This window comes from Penicillium diatomitis, assembly GCF_028827545.1.
Source record: "Penicillium diatomitis strain IBT 30728 chromosome Unknown utg000009l_segment0_segment0, whole genome shotgun sequence".
NCBI lineage: Eukaryota > Fungi > Ascomycota > Eurotiomycetes > Eurotiales > Aspergillaceae > Penicillium > Penicillium diatomitis.
In genome coordinates, this window is record NW_026623181.1 from 1895324 (window position 1) to 1915732 (window position 20409).

At 51.0% G+C, this 20409-nt stretch overlaps 5 protein-coding genes across 5 annotated transcripts; 2 read left to right on the top strand and 3 right to left on the bottom strand.

Annotated features, from left to right (window-relative positions):
* Positions 1 to 33: 33 nt before the first annotated feature.
* N7539_007066 (uncharacterized protein) lies at positions 34 to 1417 on the bottom strand (the record flags this gene model as incomplete). Its single annotated transcript, XM_056936667.1, has 3 exons — positions 34 to 728; positions 798 to 1049; positions 1198 to 1417. The coding sequence occupies 3 exons, from the start codon at positions 1415 to 1417 to the stop codon at positions 34 to 36; spliced, it is 1167 nt and encodes a 388-aa protein (XP_056788602.1).
* Positions 1418 to 4836: 3419 nt separating this feature from the next.
* Positions 4837 to 5241, bottom strand: N7539_007067 (uncharacterized protein; the record flags this gene model as incomplete). Its single annotated transcript, XM_056936668.1, has 1 exon — positions 4837 to 5241. The coding sequence occupies one exon, from the start codon at positions 5239 to 5241 to the stop codon at positions 4837 to 4839; it is 405 nt and encodes a 134-aa protein (XP_056788603.1).
* A 1633-nt stretch (positions 5242 to 6874) lies between these two features.
* On the top strand, positions 6875 to 8196 carry N7539_007068 (zinc-dependent alcohol dehydrogenase family protein; the record flags this gene model as incomplete). The annotated part of the gene is made up of 3 exons (XM_056936669.1): positions 6875 to 7736; positions 7803 to 7898; positions 8108 to 8196. The coding sequence occupies 3 exons, from the start codon at positions 6875 to 6877 to the stop codon at positions 8194 to 8196; spliced, it is 1047 nt and encodes a 348-aa protein (XP_056788604.1).
* A 3982-nt stretch (positions 8197 to 12178) lies between these two features.
* Positions 12179 to 14314, top strand: N7539_007069 (putative amino acid permease; the record flags this gene model as incomplete). Its single annotated transcript, XM_056936670.1, has 5 exons — positions 12179 to 12504; positions 12639 to 12918; positions 13133 to 13332; positions 13416 to 13990; positions 14055 to 14314. 5 exons carry the CDS (start codon positions 12179 to 12181, stop codon positions 14312 to 14314), a joined length of 1641 nt encoding a protein of 546 aa, XP_056788605.1.
* Positions 14315 to 15730: 1416 nt separating this feature from the next.
* N7539_007070 (mannan endo-1-4-beta-mannosidase F) lies at positions 15731 to 17426 on the bottom strand (the record flags this gene model as incomplete). Its single annotated transcript, XM_056936671.1, has 4 exons — positions 15731 to 16020; positions 16227 to 16355; positions 16459 to 17196; positions 17267 to 17426. The coding sequence occupies 4 exons, from the start codon at positions 17424 to 17426 to the stop codon at positions 15731 to 15733; spliced, it is 1317 nt and encodes a 438-aa protein (XP_056788606.1).
* Between the last annotated feature and the right edge of the window lie 2983 nt (positions 17427 to 20409).

Sequence of the window (20409 nt, forward strand, 5' to 3'; positions counted from 1 at the left end):
CTTGAGATACATGCCAAGGTTCCTTCGACAATTCTATGACCTCAACAATCCAAGTACGGGAACCTGCTTTTCTTTATTGGCTACCCTATACGAAAGGTCATGCATGGTATGAGCGCTGGGGTAATGCACCTCCCATTTCGGGGCTGGCTGAGATTGACAAAGCATCTCTGCATAGCGCAAGGTATTCTTGCTAGCTCCGGTGTCCAGGAAACTCGGATTGATACAAGCGATAACAGTAGTCCGGCATTGACGACTCTCCGACGAATCAAAGAGATGCTTCAGGACCTTGGTCAAGGTGCTTTGACGAAAAGGAATATACGCTTTCGATGGGGCGGTTCCATCACCCTTGTCGATGCCCGGCATGCTTCGAATATAATCTTTCAACACAGATAGACTCATATTGAGTTCACGAGTCTCTTTCATTCGCTCTGTCAAGTGCGAGAAGACATCACGTGCTGCTTCCGAGCCAGCGAGGTCGATCAGATATAGGATGCCATCTCTCCCTGGCTCCTGTGACGGCCTTTCAATTCGAATGCGACACACTGCGTGTGAGCGTAAAGAACCGTCATTCTTGACTGTATGCGCTGATCTTCGAAGCTCATTTGCTGTATTGAGGAGAGCAAGCAGTTCAGGTGTGCTTCCTATCTGAGACTCCTGAATCCCAACCAATTGGGTCGTGCCAAGGTGGTCCTCTCGAACCGGGAAAGGCGCGCGAGCACTCAAGAGATCTAAGCCAGATGATCAGTTACCGAGGATGAGAAGAATTAGACATTCTCTCATCGAATGAATTTCCTTACCATAGGCAGAGTTGCCGGCTAGCTCGAAGATGGCAAGGTAGAGATTCCGCTCACCCTCTAATGTCCCATCGAATAGAGATTGCGCAACCAGATGCTCTAAACCACGCACGGTGAATGTTTTCCCGGATCCTTTTTGCCCATAGGCGAAAAGCGTTCCGACATTTCCATCCCATGCCCAGGGAATTAGGGAGTGTACTACATCATCATAGATTATCTTGGTTTGAACATCTGCACCAATCGAAATGAGGAGGACTAGTAAGTAACCATCAGTTCTTGGAGTCATAATCTCTTTCCATTTAAGATTCTAGGTACATCGAGATTGCACTACCGCCACGATGCTGCAGCAATGCTACACAGAAGTCGGACTCGAACAAGGTCCGGGGAGGAGATCACGAGGTACTCACAATCAAAGGGGGGACTCCCCCGACAACACGTCGCAGCTTATGCAAATCAACGGCTCCGATACTATCAGATCGGGAGCAAACAGCAACAACTAGTCCCCAGGATCCTTCTTCGGAGGATATAGGTCTCACGCGAGTCACAACGGTGATATTGGGGGGTGTGGTTTTAGACTTTGATCCGGTCTTCTGACGCGGTGGCTCGAACCTATGAACGAGCATTTGATGCCGTGCTATCGAGAGGAAATTGCTCCATCTCATTCTCTATCCCGAGGCTCGATTATGAACGTAAGTTGTCTTTGCTGAGTATCCGTCCGTATTCTCAAGCATCCCTGGTTGGCTGTGACAGCGGCTGTGAAAACAAAGTTATGGCCCGTGGATGCAAAGGCCGCGCGCTTGGCCTGGCAGAACCGGAACCCACGGTCGGCACGTGAACGAAAGAAGGGTTGGACAAGCCGAACCTTGTGGTTGCCAGACTCCAGCCGAAAAATTACACTTCTGGTACTTTTAGTCTTTTGCATCTTCGCCCGGGAGACAAAATTATAGACGGTCAATGGATCAATATTTGCTAGTAACGATCAAGCACTGATCAAACAAACGTCATAATGGAAAGTGGCATCAGATGAGCGAAAGAAATCCTGTGGGTGGCTACATGTGCATACATCTGCACCATACTTCGCATGAAATGGTGACATGCATCATGTTAATACCCGAGTACAAATACTGTCCATCAAGGCTGGTGTCATGCTTTGAGTATCGAACATGCTCCGCGAATAATTCGTCTAGTATAAGGGCACATTACCGAACTTCGTTCAATTTCGTGAAGAACGCGATTGGTGGTACTTTCGTGATTGATATGATAACCACCGATGAAGCATCACTCTAAGCGACGCCCTTCATCGAATGATTTACCTTTAGACAATAGCATGGAAAGCCACACCGGAAGCGCTCGCCGGTCAGGCCCGGTACCAACGGTTGAGAGGCGACGTGCGTTAGACTGCCTCTAACAACGCCGACACTTAAGTGTGGTGATGCTCATGATCCTTCAAGAGGCCGAATAAGCGACGAGAGCGATCCGTCTGCCGATCTGGTCAAGCGTCAAACGGATGGCTGCAAGCACCGGGCCGGTGTCGGGTCCTGCAGTACAGCGCCCCCCGGGTGCCGGGAGGCGTTTGGACAGGGTTCATGTAGCGGCGTTGGTGAGTGGTGGACGGTGCCCTGCGCTATGGCCCATTGCACGAGAATTCGAGGTGTGGGCGGCGAGGCGACATGCAAAAGGAACGTGGCTTATCAGGGCGCGGCAACGGCTGAGGGGATCATCAGCCGATCCGCGTGAGAATTGTGACAGGGCACGCTTGGATGGTCGGTGGAGGCAATGAGATTGATCGAGGAAATGGGAAAAGCATGAGAGCCATGGCCCAATTATCAAGCCAGCCAAAGTACTTGATCCTTCAATCTGGCCTGGTTCAAAAGACAAAATCAAAGCATAAACAATGGAGGGATGGCCAAAAGTCAAGATCGAAGTGGTGGGAACCAACAACGCTGGACTGATCAGGTGATCATCAGTCGGAAACTTTACCGGCGGCCTGAAGACGGCTAACATCGGAGTCCAGACAATCTCTCACGCTTCGATGTACCGACACATGATGCAGTCTAGTTGAAGTAACGATACTCTTGATGAAGACGACAACAATATGATCTAGCAACTGGGTAGCAGAGAGCAAAAGAATCCATCACGATCCATGATTAAGCATTTAGTCGAATGGGACCGATCCACCGTGTTTGTGGAGATTCATGTATCTCCCTCTACGTACCCCGATCTGTGAAGGTAAATGGGAGCGCATCGCTGTCACTGGGGGGCAGGGGTGGTCCACCTGAGTCAGCTGCAGCATATTTGATGCCTGAGGCCGGATATGGCATTACAACTGTACCCATTCCCACTGAAGAAGTTCAAAGGTTGACTTTGTTATTCTCCACATGTCGCACAGGTTGCTGGATTTCACTACTGCTTGACATGATCATCCAAATCTCATCATTTGACGAGCGAACTTGATCGATCTAAGGACGGGATGATGAAAGGACATCCATAATGGAAGAAACGATACACTCCAGGCTCACCATATTCTCAGACTACCTCCATTGACCACAATCGATGTATCATGGGATCCATTAACGTGGGGAGTTCCGAAAACTTGACCGTAAGATGTTAACGGACGTCAGGTTTGGCGTTGCTTGGGCTTGTGACTCGTGACTTAAGCAATGGATCAAGGTACACACTTGGCGAAGACTGACCGAGCTCCTTTTCTCTCCGACGATAACAAACACACAGTCTACGAGCGAGCACATGAAACAGGACCAAATACTTGACCCATAATTACATATGAAGGATCGCTCACCTGATAATAATCGGACGGAAGGGTGATCAGATTAACAAATCAAACAAGAGGGGGAATACCTACCTAACCAGCGGTCATCATGGACGTCAACTCAACCAACTTCATATAGAGGACGAGGTGACCAGCCCAATTATCTTACATCTTAGTCTTTTGTGTGCTCACTCGTGACTAGCCCTCAAAACCCAATGATATGAAGGGGCAAATTTTGACATATTGATTCAGAGGACTGTCAAACAGCGTCTGCTTCACGAATCCTTCACGTTGACTTTGAGCTCATGCTCTAGTAGCTGTGAGTCAAGAGCTATGCCTCTGAAGAGAGCCAATCTGTTCGGGTATTGATGAGCCCATACGTCATTTCAGATTTACATATAGCATGAAGCTTATGCTATAGAGCAGCACTATGATGTCAACTCTCAAAGGTGGTGATTGAGATTAGATTGAGTCAAAGGTTGAAAGCCGAGCTCTTCCCGTTGTGCTCGGTCAATGAAGACAGGGATCGATCCCAATATCTTCTTTGTCTTATGTTTACCCGAAGACGTTGGCCTTCTCCGCAAGTTCCGGGCTCTAGCGTAGCCTCCAGTGCCCTCCACTGACTGTTCTTGAGTAAGACAGGTATCGACCGTCTACAGTGAATGAAGTGTCAGGTAAAGGATGTGACGGATAATCATTATTTGAATTCGATTCAAAGGTTGAATGAACATCGCGATGATAATAATAACTGTTGCTGCTAACACTAAACTGATAACAAAGTCACCTATGTAAGTATGTAACAGACGGCAACACGCCAAATGCACAATGAAACGGACATTCATCCAACGCAAACAGCACATGCGAACGAAGAAAACGCCAAAGTTCAGAGATGCAGAACAAACAATAAGAAAACAGGCTTCGATCGCCAATCAACAAGTCAAAGACGCAAACAGAAAGAGGCCAACGGCAACAACCAACGCCAAGATATGAATCAGACCATAAACAACACGATTTGGGGTAATTGTACCCAACAAAAACACCACAAATGCAGGCGGCAATCAACGCTCATCAGAAGTTCACACATCAAAAACACGACAAGGCAGGAACGTACGAATAAAACAATAAACATGACGATACTGGGTTGTGAGGCAACCCCACAACCCCAAAAATCATACTCCAGCTCAACTCCAGCACCAAGGCGACTCAGTCGAGTCGGGGCATTTCAGTTGCCCAAGTCCTGTCGCGCCGATTGTGGATGTCGGCGGTGCAAGCCTTCTATTTGTAGGCCTTGCAGCGGGGAGGTCGGTGGGCCTCGAGTTCGATGACCCGAGCACGGTGAGCGGCCATCTCTCGATGGAGCCGCTCGAGTTCTTCCTCGCACTCGATGATGTCGCCGAGGAACCATGGATTGGATGGCCCTGGCTGGTCGAAGAGGTCTTGGAAGGATCGCAGCCGGGAGGTAACGAGCCTTTGATGATGCTCGATTTGCTTCCCGGCCTGCATCTCGGCCGTGTACTCTCGGATCCATCGATCCGGAGTAGTCGTGCCGTCACGATGGCCAGCTTTGGGCTTGCTGGCATTGGTGGCTTCTCTTCGTGAAGAAGAGAAGCGAGAAAGGGACTTCTGCTTCAGGTGGGCGAAGCGGGAGAAGAGACGGAGAAGGTTCTTGAGGAACGCCATTTTTGGCAGTTCCAGGAGAAGGGGAGGGAAGTTGCGACGGGAGGGGGGGATTTGAAGGAGGGGAAGTGCGAAGGGAGGCGGATGCGCGATCTTACGCGAGAGCGTGCGAGAGCGCGCGAAAGAGGGAGAGAGGGAGAGACGGAGACAACAGAAGAGGAGGAGAGACGAAGAGAAGCAGGGAGGAAGAGAAGGAGAGACAGGGACAAAGGAAGAAGAGAGGGGATTGGGATAAGGATGAGCGTGTTGAGAAGAGAGGTGAGAATGAGAGAGATAGAGATGAAGATGAAAGGGTGAGGGTGAAGCTGAGGAGATGAGGAGAAGGTGAGAATGAGGATGAGAGGTCTCGAACCGCGATTTGTAAGTGCGGTGAGACGGAGCAAAGTGAGCTTGAGATGAGAATGGATGTGAAGATGAGGATGAAGCGATGGATTGCGCAGAGATGATCGACGGAGTGATCTTCTAGTGTGCACGGAACCGCTGGAGAGTGGTGAAGAAGGAGAAAACATTCTGGAGAAGATGAAGAATCTTATAGTGAGTGAAGTCTCTGCTTCTCGTGACTGTATTACTTCACAATTTGTCGCCGACTACACTATTGAGTTAGAAGAGGTAAGTGCGAAGTCTTTTTGCTATCGTCGATTACTCAAATGGGAAGGAACTCACCCCAGCCGATGACGAGAGACACACGGCAGCGTCTCCTGTTTGGAAGTCAACCAGGCGACTTTCGGCCAGCAATAACAGTCCCAATCCATGGAAATATAACTCTATCGACCAATCAACGAGGAGAAGTTCGACCCCCATGGGGCACAAGTGTCATTTCAATGCCAAGTACGTCAACAAACATAACGGGAGCCTCCCTAGAATCGAACTCATCAAGGACAAGAAGTCTATACTCCATACAGTCCATGATTGATAGATCTTTGCATCAAATCTTATCAAATGTAGTCAATATTTATGCTAGTGTTATATCATCCTCTGTGTTTGTCGAGTCTATCTTTCAGTCATGCGACAAACTATGTATGTATGCATTGATTATCGATCTGATATCAGATCTCCACTCGGGTCGAACCCAAACCGACGGAACGGGTGAAGAAAATCGGTATCCACCAATCACATGCCAATCAGACGGACCTCCAGCCAGATGAGCTCACTGCTGCGCAATGCGTAATGGTTGACTTTCGTTGAGAACAGAGTAAGTTACTCACTTCGTGTACAGTAAGTGTTGTCGTCTGATGCAATTTTCATAAGCATCTGCAAGTGTGCAGAAGTCTTGGCTTCCGTGACTGCGGAAGGTACCGCGCTGGTGCCATACGACTGATTCGGTAGTAGATACACCAGAACGAAAATCATGATTCATCGACTACCTGCATGGACTGAAATCAGGCAATATGGTGCGTAGTGAAATAGATTGCGGTGAGCTGGTTTTCATTTTTTTTTTCGTCTTCAGTAGTTGTATTCCTTCGAAGTTCTTTTACGTTTTTATCCTCACAACAGCCGTCCAGGACAACAACTGCAGAAGGTGCGTACGGAGCCATCTACAGACCCCCCAGCTATCGGTCTTTCTTGTTTGCTAGCTGTACAATCACCACATACAGCCCTACTCACTATTTCATTAGCAACTTTTCCAACACCCACAATGTCCACAATGAAAGCTCTGGTCTACACGGGAATCGGGAAGGTCGAACAGCTTGATCGGCCCAAGCCGACTATTCAAGACCCCACCGACGCCGTTGTTCGTCTTCTCCATGCTTCGATCTGCGGCACCGATCTACACATTCTCAAGGGCGACGTGCCGACCGCTCAACCTGGTCTTATACTTGGTCACGAGGGCGTGGGCGTGATCGAGTCCGTCGGCGCCACAGTGCAGGGACTCTCGGTGGGCGACCAAGTCTTGATCTCCTGTGTGACTTCATGCGGTGCCTGTCAGTTTTGCCAACGGGGTCTGCCGTCGCACTGCACCACCGGCAGCTGGATCTTGGGTAACAAGATCGATGGCACGCAAGCCGAGTATGTGCGAGTACCTCATGCATCACTCTCTCTGCATCGACTGCCCGCCTCGATCAACCTGCGTGCTGCACTTGCCCTCTCCGACTCACTCCCCACGGCTCTAGAATGTGGTGTGCTCAGTGCAAATGTGCAGCCCGGTAGTTCGGTGGTGATCATTGGGGCCGGTCCGGTTGGGATGGCTGCATTGTTAACTGCACAACTGTATTCTCCATCGCTAATAGTCATGGCGGATCTGGACGAGTCGCGACTTGCAACCGCAAAGAAACTCGGTGCAAATGCCACGATCAAATCCTCGGCTTCGGACACGCGAGAGCAGCTGCTGGCATTGACGAATGGGTATGGGTTTGATTCAGTCATTGAAGCCGTGGGCATCCCGGCCACATTTGACCTTTGTCAGGATCTGGTGGCGGTGGGCGGACGCATTGCCAATGTTGGCGTGCATGGCGTGCCTGTCCAACTTCACCTGGAGAAGTTGTGGGATCGCAACATCAGTAAGTTGGGCAAAGTACCATGTCTTGATGTCGACGCTGATCTGACTTTGTATGATGTATCTGCAGGCATTCACATGTCGCTGGTTAATGCGACCACTACTCAACGTCTCCTGAGACTCCTCAACGCCGATAAGCTAGACATTAGCTCGCTGGTGACCCATCGTACGTACAAGCGCTAACACTCATTCCCTTCATTCGGTATTCCTCCGTGAATATCGCCGGAGCCGCGTATGCACAGTCACGAAAGCCAACATGAGGACATTGTGTGCCATGTCGTTTTCCAGTTTCTGCCACGCGAGGCCTCGCACATCTCCCACTGCATCTCACACACAATCACGGACTGCTAATGAGTGATCGCAAATCTCGCTTAGACTTCCCGTTCAGCCAAGGCCTTGAAGCGTACACCACATTCCGAGCCGCCGCAGATCATCAGGCACTCAAGGTTGCCATTGACTTTTGACGGACGGCCGATCCAGCAAGAGATTTTTTATTGTTACCGCAGATATAGTTCAATGTGATGCAAGCGACCAATCTTGCGAAGCTCATGGTCTAGCCTCGCGGTGTCCTTCCCCTTTGCAGGTGCGAGATATGTCGGCCCAAGGCCGTCGCGATCATTATACACACTCAATAGCCTCCACAAACAGGTCCGATAGCATGTTTCAGTGGTTGCACTTTCGTAGCCTCCCCCTTTCGTAGCCTCCCCCTTTCGGACCACTACTATCTTCGTACGTTCGCCAATCTGGCAAGTCGTACTGTACACGCTGGGTTCTGAAGTTTGTGGCCCACTTGGCGGTAGCCTGGGCATCGCGGAGGAGTAAGTACGAGTTGCCCCTCTTGGTGCCTTTCGGTGCGATACCGTCGTCTATAGGGAATGGGTACGAATTAACAGTGCAACTCCATCTGCTCCATCTACTCCATCGGGCTGCCAAGGTGCCCCACTGCGCCCACTTCTGTCCACCGTGATTGCGCCCCCTCGTCAGTGGTGACCGGGGACAAGTCTGTATTAACGTGCGCCGTTGACTGCAAGGCCCTAAGGGCAACATCACCAAGAACGGAATGTGATCGTGTGGCATACTAGTAGTATGCTTATCTTCCCGGTCGCGGTTCGGTTCGCGAGCCGTCAATTCCGAGGATAATATGTCTAAAGAGCAATAGAGAGCTAGCCACCCCTGGATACGCGATCAAAGTTTAGGCTACGGGCATACTTTGGGTTTGATTCGTTTCACGTTGAGATTGCGGGACGGTCGTGATCTGGCATCTGCGGCCAAAGCGCGAAATTAGTGAGACTTGGGTCGATGGAACACATGGTAGCACACCGTCTTGTCTGTTCAAGACATGCTTGGGAATTTAGGGACCACAGCAGTAGTGGATTACCGGATGCTTTTTCTGGCTTGTCAGGAGTCTCAGGAGTCAGGACACTCGTGAAGCGTGGTCGGTTAGGGAGGCTAGGTCTTTTTTATCATCGTGCATCATTAACCCGCGTTTGGTTTCCTCTGACATCTTAGCAGAAGAACGCCAAGGTACGAGCAGAGATCTCTGTCAGATGTCTAGCGCATAAGCTACATCCTTTGCAACTTGTGACCGTAAGAAATTCTCGCGCCCTCCAGTCGGGCAATTCATGCGGTCCGGCGCAAGGCCGAATACCCCTCAAGACCACGATGAGGTCTCCTTTCCCGGGTCAGGGCAGACGACTAGTACAGCGGAACCTCATGCACAAAGCGCACCCAGTTGGAGCCTCGGGCTAGAGATGCAGCCCGGTGGAGGAAGATGCATCTCAGAGACAGTCACAACTCGGGCGCGGCCAGTCAGCAGCCAAGGCGCGAGTCCTGCGTTTTTTGGATTGAGTGGACCACCCTCAAAGTCAAAAACACTCAACAAGGGGCCGACCGACCGTGGTGGAAGATGTCCGAGTCCAGTACGGACGTGGACCAGTGCAGTTGGATTCGATTGGCGCGGAGGGGTCGTCTTCAACAATTGTACTACTGTATGTACCACTGGTGGTCCATACCTACTCCACCCTCCACGCTGGCTATGTGTAAGGCAGAGATGAGGCTGCCACTTTTGCTCGAGGAATGGAGTGGAAGACTGTTGTCGTTGAGGTGGCCATGCCGCGGTGCGCCAATTTCGGGCAACATCCACCTTCGGTCGACGCTGACATCACCACTTCCCCTATTCCGAGGCCACCGAGTCTTGTCTGTGCCTCGAGGCCTCACTCTTTGTGAGGGAGACCGTGTACGACAAGACATGTATCGGGATTCTTGAAGCACAATCTCCCTGTCACTGAACGGAGAAATCAACACACCACATCAAGATCAACGATGATTGTCGCTATCCACTCATCCGCTCATCCTGTTCAGGCGTGGGTCAAGGTTTCCATTCGAGCACTTTCCGGTCAAACAGGCCCTCTGTTAGCGTCATAGTCACGTGAGCGGACTGCACGTGTAAACCTGGGTTGCGGCGGGAAAATCACCCGTGGCCAATGAGTTCCCCAGACATCACCCGCGACTGGCCGCGCGATCCACAGCCTCCAACGCCCGGACGGGATAGAATACCGTTGGTGGAGGTATGGTGGCGTCCTTGATAGTAGTAGTCTCACGGTCTCCCCCTACCATCTCGTCGCGGCAAAGGTCTCAAACGGGCAAAGCGAAAGCCATCGGTTCGGCGCACTGCAGATATGAGATCCGGATCCTGGGAGACTGTCTGCCGAAACTCAGCTCGGGATCACAAGTTCGCGACTTGGCCATGCCACGCGGCTGATGTCATACTTTGGACACAGAGACTAGGGACTCTTCTGTGAGGCTCGAGCTTTCGAACACTACATTGCACAATGCATATTATTCTATCATCTATACGCTGTTGCTCTCCTTACCCAGATAACTCACGATCAAGCTCTGGGCCTCTCCCATTCATGCGCAAGGCCCCACGGAAGGGCACGATTGGGTCAAACTTACCCACGCCGACTCTTGGTTCCCGGGAAATGGCTACCTTTCCTTGGAACCGGAGCACCTCAGACGAAATCTAGAAGACGAACAGACTTTCCAATTCCTTCTTTCTGCGTTATTCGAGACTCTCACACCTCGTGGTCGTGGTCTCCTGCCAACTTATGCCTCGGGCTGAACCGAGTAGTCGCCGTCATTGGTTCACCTTTGACCACGGTCCTCTGTGCAATCGTGGACCGAGGCGGTGGTAAGGTAGCGGTGCAAGGAGACAGTACGATGGAAAAATCATCAATGATAATATCGAAGCTTTGTATATGAAGAATGGCCAGGCACATGTTTTGCCGGAGAGTATATCACTCGCCCTCGAGGCCAAATCGACCCAGGCATTGTTGACTGCTTACCTACGCAGGGTCATAGTCGCAAAAAGTATTGAAAGATTCTCAGAGGGAATCTTGATGATCAAGATCCACTAGTAGTCTACTAGTCATACTACTATGTAGTGGTGATGACTGGATTGACTGCTCGTATAGTATTGAGTCTATTGACTCATTGAGCAGTAACTTTCAAGCGGGTCACAACCTTACATGAAGATACACTGGACTTGAAAAATACCTTACGTATGTGCCTACCCTGATGCATGTAACCAACTACATGCAGGCCTTTATGCAAGTAAGAATGTCGACGAACGTCCACCACATTGGCACAGTCAGTGGACTTTGATCCAACCAAATGCGCCGAATGCGGTCATTTACTACAAAATATCTAACATCTACACAAGAGACAGAGTAGTAGTATCTTTACTTACCAGCTGCAGTGATCTAGTTGGGAAAGTCTCAACCAGGAGGAGAGTTTCCCCATATGGAGTCCAGATTCCTCACTTCCTTGGGCGCTCCATTGGAGTCCATACTACGTAAAGTGAGTGGTCACCAACCCACCCGCTTCCTTCAACCGCCGACTCGGTCGCCAGACGGTCTCCAGCCGAAAAAGAAAAACTCCACCAAAGCCTCGTTCTCATGCCGATGCGTTTGCCCCGCCGAGTCCCCATTTTCTGTTCTTGCGGGTTGGACCTTTTTTTTCGTTTTTTTTTTCCCAGTCCTCATCAGTTCTAGCGGGACGGACTAAAAGGTGGCGATCTGCCCCCTCCCATCCTGGTTTGGAACTCCCAGTTCTATTTCTCCAGCTCAAAAAACTGTCACCCCAACGGTACCGACTGGATTCTGTCCGCCTTGTGCACCTCGACTGACAAGTGTGAAAGTCAATTGCGTAAACTCCGCCTCTCGACTGACGCCGATACTGAGAAGTGGAAGTCCAGCAAGCAGCAGACACTAGCGGGTCCTTCGAAAAGTGTACATTCAACACGCCTGAAGCATCACATCGCGCATACAGCTCCGAGGCTTTCGAGTCCCCGCACTACGCACCGCTCCGCGATCACATCTCCGACCGACTCCCTGTCTCCGCGCTGATCTGAAGAACTCGACTTTCAAGTCCAGTCCGATCCTCAAAATGCAGGCCGACGCATCGCGGCGCGCCTCCAAGGTTTCGGCCACTCGGGTCGAAACCGGCGCCAGCAACACCAATGCAGACCGCACCCTCGAAGAATTCGGCTATAAGCCCGAGTTGGAGCGCAATCGCTCCATCTGGCAGGTCACCTTCATGTGCTTCATTCTCTCCTCCGTTCCGTATGGTCTGTCCACGACCCTGTATTATCCCCTCGTCGCCGGTGGCTCCGCCAATGTCATCTGGGGGTGGGTGTTGATCTCCTTCCTGATTCTCTGCGTGGCCATCTCTCTGGCTGAAATTACCTCGGTGTATCCGACTGCTGGTGGAGTGTAAGTGTCATTCCCCCCGAAAACACCTTGGCGAGACGACAGACGATGGCAAGGGCAAACAAGGGGAACAATAACCCGGTTTCTGAAGCCGTCGTGGGCCCATCGACTAACAATGCGCCCTGGCCGATCCTTAGATACTATCAAACGTTTGTTCTGTCGCCCCTGTGGTGTCGACGGGTCACATCCTGGATTTGTGGCTGGTCGTACGTCGCTGGAAACATCACCATCACTCTCGCCGTCAATTTCGGTACCGCGCTTCTGTTCATTGGCTGTCTCGATGTCTTTGAAAAATCTCCCGGCGTCGGACTCACCGATGATTTTGGTGCTTGGCAGACTTTCTTGATCTTCCTGGCCATCACGCTGTTGACGCATGCCATCTCGGCCTATGGCAACAAATGGTTGACCATGCTCGAGGTACGATTATTCCACTCTGCGTCTGCTTTTCCTCATCTCTTGTTGGATCATCTTCGATCCTGTCGAAGATGCGCGATCCATGGTGTCTGGTGTGTCTGTTTGATATGAAACGAGCTCCTCCCTCGTCTGGTCACGGGTTCTTCCCGCGCCACCGATCTCACGTGCTATGACCCCTCCGAATACACTTACGCTGATAAACTGTTTCCATCTGCAGACCTTTGCCATCTTCTGGACCATTGCTGGCTTGATCGCCATAGTCGTCTGCCTGCTTACCATCGCCAAGCAGGGCCGCCGTGATGCGTCCTGGGTCTTTGGAAACTTTGAGCCTCAGGCTGGTTGGCCAGCGGGCTGGTCGTTCTGCATTGGTCTGTTGCAAGCGGCCTACGCTACTTCGGCCACCGGCATGATTATCTCGTAAGCTTCCGTTCCCTTCTGGACACAAAATAAAATTCCACCCAGCCCAGGAGACAGCCCAAGTACTGACCGCTTTTGATCAGACTCTGTGAGGAAGTCCGCGAACCAGCTGTTATGGTGCCCAAGGCCATGGTTGGCACCATTGTCATCAATTTTCTGGCTGGCCTTCTCTTCCTCATTCCCCTGTGCTTTGTGATGCCAGAGCTGAGCTTGGTCATCAACTCCGCTCAGCCCACGCCCGTTATCTTCAAGGCCGCCATTGGCAATGCTGCCGGAGCCTTCTGCTTGACCATCCCTCTGCTCGTTCTCGGTCTGATCTGCGGTGTTGGCTGTGTCACTGCCACTTCGCGGTGTACCTGGGCCTTTGCCCGTGATGGCGGTATCCCTGGCTCTGGCTGGTGGAAGATTGTGGACAAGAAGCTCGATATCCCTCTCAACGCCATGGCCCTTGGCATGGTGATCGAGATCGCGCTCGGTCTCATCTACTTTGGCTCCACTGCTGCGTACAATGCCTTTTCTGGTGTTGGTGTCATCTTCTTGACTACCAGTTACGCATGTCCTATTGCCGTCTCCTTGATCTTCCGTCGTCGCGAGGATATCAAGAATGGCCGATTCAACTTTGGTGTTATTGGCTTGATCGCCAATGTCTTTGCCCTCGGTATGTTCATCTGAAAGCCCTTTCTTTGTCCTCGTTATGCTGATTGTCTCCCCTCCTCATATAGCATGGAGTATCCTGGCCATTCCGTTGTTCTGCATGCCCACGACCAAGGAGGTGACTGAGCAGACCATGAACTACGCCTCTGTGGTGTTCTTTGGTTTTATCGTCATCGCTACCGTCTGGTATTTCTTCGCGAGGAAATCCTACCGTGGCCCCCCAACGGATGCAATTCACGATGAGGACTCAATCTCGCCATCCTCGCGTGAAACAAGCGAGGTGTCTCGCGAGAGCCATGAGCTTGCCGGAAAGCCCAAATCACCTTGATCTGCGAAATACGCACCGGATCTGCCCACTCGCCCAACACAACTTCGTCTTCTTTGGGACCATCAATCGCCAGCCTTTGTTCCCTGCTATGACCCACAGACCTCACCCGCTAACTCACTCACGCCCGATGACCTTCGATTGACTTGACTGACCTGAGGTGTATCTTTTCGCCCGTTACTCACGTGGCGTTTCTCACGTGACATCAGACCGTACATCTTACATCTTGATCATCAGCCATGAGTAACCCAAAGCGGCCAACGATCTCCCCAAGCGACTCTCGATTTACGCTCCTATTCCTCAATACTGTCTTGTCCGCCTGGCCATCAATCTCGATATAATTCCCAAGCAGTCTCGTCGTTCACCCAATCCAAGTCCCGCCCTCGCCTCCACCAGCCTCCAAGCGCCAAGTAACCGAGTCCGTGCAGTTCTTTTGTGCCATTGCAGTCATCAAGAATCTGTCCCTCATGCGCCAATCCGGATTCGTAAAACGACCGACGCTTCTTATAACGATCCTGTCCCCCTTATATTTATACCTTTTGTCCCCCTTATATTTATACCTTTTGTCCCCCTTATATTTATACCTTTTGTCCTTCTTGTTTCTTGTGGTCAATGTGTGTTCGACCAATCGTTGATTCCTCATGTGTACATACGTCGCAGTCTCTCTCGCTTTGGTCTTGACTCACCCCATCAAGACGCTATTCTCATAGGCTAGCTTCCAAGCATGGTGCGCTATCATTAGCTGAACCACGTTCAATCTTGTATCCTATCTTCCTCCCAGCATGCCGATTCTGTGCGAGCTGTCTTTCACAACGGCTATTCGGTGAGGAAAGATCCCATACACCGATCATTCTACTGACAGGCAGGACAAACCTTTAAATGGTAACATGGAATGTTTCCCGCCCTTTGACCGTCATGTATGTACATGGTTCAAAGTCTGTAGTTTCGGCTTGTCACTCCATTTCCGGGCGGCGGGCTGAGTACCTCCCTAACCCAAGAGAAATCGAAGACTCCATCAATATATAACTAATTGTTAAACTCAAGCTAACTCAACCGTTTTCCTGAACACCATTCTTGGATACCATTGTACTCCACATTTGAGACGTTCAGTGGCTTACGACTACAAATGTCTGCCACGTGTCAACCCCGGGACGATACAAAATATGACTAAGAGTGTAGAAATGCAGGTAAGGAATGGAGTGACTGGATAACATCCGTGGCATTGACAGACAGCGTTGACAGCGGTATGACATCCTTGCCCCCAGCATCCAGTACGAGGATTCGAGGACTGTGAAAAGCAAAACCGAAGAGACCAGACTCATTTCACAAATTCTTGAATTGTAATTCTCATTTCCGATCTGACACTTCTAGCTGTCCGCAAAACCAACATTTCTATCAGTCCACAGTTTAGCTTACCCCCTAGATAGCGGCAACATGATCCGTTACCAGACATGTAAAGTCACTCGTTCCATAGTAGATGGTGTTCCCGTCGTCAGAGGTCTGACCACTGCTTAAGGTGTCCCCATACTGCCAGAACAAGTCACCCGCGATACCCTTTGTGTGGAGTGCGGTCGCCTGCCAGGGTGCTTCGATGCTGCAGTGGTTGGAGGGGTAGCCGTATTCCTCGAGGAGACAGGGCTTGCCGGCTGCGACGCAGGCATCGCCGTGGGCTTTAATCCAGAGGTTTCCCCAGTCGGTGGATGTGCCCCCTATATGAGTGGTGATTATGTTAGCAGGGCTGGTTGAATATCGATTCGTGATGAATGATGACGGGCCGTTATGACAGCGGCGGTGCCTGGTAAACAAACAAGCCAAAAAGACCAGATACGCCAAACGCATGTTTTGGTATGTCCCGGCGAAGTGTAAATAAGAAAAAAAAAACAAAAGGAAAATCCCAGGCCATCAAACAACTTACAGCTAGATGGGTATAGATGAAGAGTACCGAAGTCGATTGTGGGAATCGCCAGGTTCTTTGAGAAATCTAAACCTTCGTCAAACGAGAAAGGATAGCTGCCGTCGCTATCGGTGGTAAGACCGAAGCCCTCTATGTAAAAGGTCAGAGGGAATCGTTCGATTTCACAAGAACCATAGGCCACGCTTGTGGCTCTTGGTTTTTCAATGCGATAGAAGGAACAAAGAAGACTTACCGTCACCCAGAGTCACCATGTGTTTCGGGTCCAGACCTTTGATATATGCACTGGTCGCCTTGGCCCAATCGTAGATGACAGAAGTGTCGCAGCCCTTGCAGCGAGGTTCATTGGCCAGCTCCCAGGCAAAGATTGCTGGCGAAGAAATATAGCGCGAGACCACCGCCTTGATGTAAGCCTGATAGGTGGTCTGGGCAACGGTGTTTGTATACCACGTGGTGGCGCTGCCGCCAAAGGCATTGACATAAGCATTGATGCCACCATAGTCGGACCAGTTGTTGACAAAGTTGATAATCAACTTGATGCCGTGCTTTTCAGCGGACGAGACGACATAGTCCAAACGTTGAAGGCCATCGGCACCGGTGTTGATCGTGGCGCCGCTGCTGGTCAGGTGCTGGAACCAGACGGTCCCGGTACCTGGAAGGTTGTTCACGTCATTGAAACCCCAGACGCGCAGGATACGCAAGCCCGAAGAGCTCAAATGTTGCATTACCAAATCGACATCGGCATTGTTGGTCAGGAAACCGATCCAGTACGAGTTGGTTCCAGCAAAGTAGCTGGTCTCGCCGTCAATGGTGAAGTTCAGACCATTGGTGTGGGGGAAGACGGTAGAGGTGGACACTGGCCCTGAGGTGGTAGTTGTGGTCTTGGGTGGCGCAGTAGTGGTTGACTTGACCGAAGTTGTTGTCGTGGTCAACTGGGTGGTTGTGGTCGTCGTGGTGCTGCCCGAGCCGGTGCCTTTTCAAACACCCAATTGTGTAAGTTGAGAGGGATAATCGAAATATGTTTCGAATTCGACTGAACATACCTGGCAAGCACTGACTGTACCAGTCATTTTGGTATTGACATGTGTATGGAGACTGGCACGTAGTGGCGCCGGTCCAGCCTTTTCCACCACACTGGCCGTATTCGGCCACTTGTGCCGCGGCCAACCCAGCCAACAGCACTATCGCCGATGAGTACAACATGGGGAGCAGCGGACTTGTGAAAGCGCGGTATAATCCTGCAGAAACTAATGGAACCCGCTGTCTACACATCCGCGGGACCAGTAGCTTTTAAGGACTTTGCAGTCAGTTCTTCATGGCCGAAAGTAGCTAGTGAGGTCGCAACGCCGTCTCGATCCGAGACCTGTCCCATAGTAGTGGGGGATCAAACGCGGAGAGCGCCCCGTCGTGAAAGAGGGCTATTTCCGCCTCAATTGCTGGGCTCCTCGAGAAGAAGTCAGACATCGCAGCAAGCTAATTCGACTATTCTCAAAGTGGACAAGGTCATTTAAGGACTTTGCATGTGGGGACCGTGGAGCAGCCACGACGCCCGTTTGGGGCTAGAGCATGGACTCCGAGGTTGGACCAGGTCCCAAAGTGTTCGATTAGACTCTTCGCTTGTGACGAATTGCGGCAGTGCTCAGACCTCACGTAGCTGATGAGGTGACGGGAATGTGTCCGCCAGGAAGATTGTCAGCCCGCCAATAAGGGTGATCTGGAGGCGAGGCCCCGGAATTATGAAATCCGGGGAAACTCGTCAAGGAACGAGGAGAGGAAGCGGAGACGCGGGAGAGCGTGAAGACTCGGATCCACCCTGACAGGGATTGCGTGAGGGGAAGAGCGTCGCATTTCAGGCGCCGTGGCCTTTTACTCATCAGTCACTGACTTAGTGCGGTCCAGTCCGCACACTTGTGGCTGATTCTGCATCCAACAATTCTTCGCTCGTGTCCTCGAAGACAGATCAAGCTGGTCGGATTCGGCTAGCCTCCCCTCCGCGATCGATCGTGCGCGGGGAAGACGGAGGTGCCCTTTGCTTCTCTCGTCAAGGGCCATCACTTCCATCCCGTGATGGCCGGAGATATTGATTCACGGAGACACAACGATGTCCGAGCGATTTGTGCCGAGTCAATTGCACATGGACTAACAGTCGTCGATCGATCAACAGCAGCCGAGAATGAATCTCTTGCCACCGGGTAGTGTCATGGCATTTTATGCTCAAGTGTATCTTGGATACCACCCAGAAGTTGATGAAGCTGACATTCCCGATCGTCCTGAAGCGGTACTTCCATCAATATTGGCGAATACATCGATCCCGCTTCAGACATCAACATCTGGATTAGGTGGCGCATCATCTATCTCTCCTGTCATCGCACATGTGGAGTTGAAGAGCCCAATTGCGATCCTACCTATCAGGAGAACATTGTGTTCCCATTTCCGTGATCATGGCGAGACACACCTCCCAATTTGGGGCCGACGAGTTCGCGGAATGGGAAAGAGTGCTTGGACTTGGAACCCTCTGGTCGGTACCGGAGCTATGCATGATTGATGCACTTCCTTCGGCCGGTCGCCAGATTCAACGGTCGAAAATTTGTTTGTATGGCATGTGATACTGCCGCACACCGCAGTCCGTAGCCTAGACAGAATCTCTCCCCAGTAGCAATCTCACTCCTCATCCCTCTCACACACGATACAGCTGCCCCTACCGTAGCTGTATCTCATCAAAAATCCACCGCGCGCAACTCTCGATCGCTGGGCAAACTAAGCACCGTATGATGGCTCGTAAGGTCTCTCCTTCTTGCCCTTTCCACACTCAGCCATCCGACTCGGCCGCATTGTGCAGGAAGTGGGGAGGTAAGATTATGGAATATGGTGCCGAGTGTCTTTGCAGAATCTACTAAATCCCCTGACTCGATATCCGGATTCTCATGGACGTCTCTGGGTTCGGCCTCTTCTCTCCGACCGTGGATGTTGAGGTTCTGTCCTCAGTCTACGCTACGCTGAGCGATCAGTGGCCTGAATTGATGAGGCACGTAGATGCGGAGCCTCGGCAACAGGCACTCTCTTAACCAAATCTTGCTTGATTAATTCTTGGACTGGATCTTGCTACAGGCTTGATGGATCCGACTCGGAATGGACTTCATCACTAATAAGGTGAATGGTTTAGTAAGAGGGAACCTCTCGGGACCGGAAATGGACAGAGTGGGCTCGGGACTCGCTCAGTTCGTTGTTTACCTGGAAGTCGTCCACTACTTCGACAGAAGCACAGTGATACATTGTTAAACCATCGAACAAACGCATCACCTACATGACTCTGTCTGTTTGACGATGCTTCCAAGCCATTTTCATCAGGGCTCGTAGTTTGAATCATGTGTTCGAGACAAACCTAGGATCTGGACTTTCGAGGTACTAAAAACAATCACCTCAGCCCTGCAGTAGGTAGATCGTCGGAAACCTAAACCTTTCAATTGTTCCCGTCCAGGTACTAAGGTATGCAGTATCGGGCTCCTAACCTAATCTATCTATTGAAGATGAATGCCTTCTAACTGGACACGCCGAAGGTCCTCGACTACATTCACTCTTAATTGGGCTGATTGGCGGACGATTTAAAACATGAACTGCAATTGTATGAATGTCAGGTATGAGGTTGATTTTACTGGAAGTACCTGCGAATGGATGCGGTCGTGATGCTACGGTCGCATGTGCCCCATATATATCATCAAACAGGACCTACGTAGGTATTCCATCTCCAACTGCAATGGATATGGTTGTTAACGGAGCTCAGGCTAGGCGGCAGAAAGATGAAAGTGATTGATACAGTCAACTCCCAGTATCTTTTGAGATCATGAACAGGTACCACGAGAACGTGCAAGGTTGGGAGATTGGGTGATTGTCCACTGGTCCAGCGAACGTTCATGATGATTCCTCCAGTGAGGAACTTCAAGGCCAGGCCACCGCCTGGGCCAGAAAAATGGATGACGTCGCCAGGTACTGGTCGCGGCGCGGGTGTGGCGCCGCCACGGATGGGCGAAGCCGCCATGGAAAATTCTCGTGCTGAGTTTCTATTCCCACGGTTCCGTAAAAAATGCAAGCTTAGTCATGGTGGTGTATAGCGAAATGTGTTATTCTTTTGCAATTATTTGCTAGAGGGTGGGGCAGCAAATAAGTGTTTTTTGACAGGCTCCAAAGG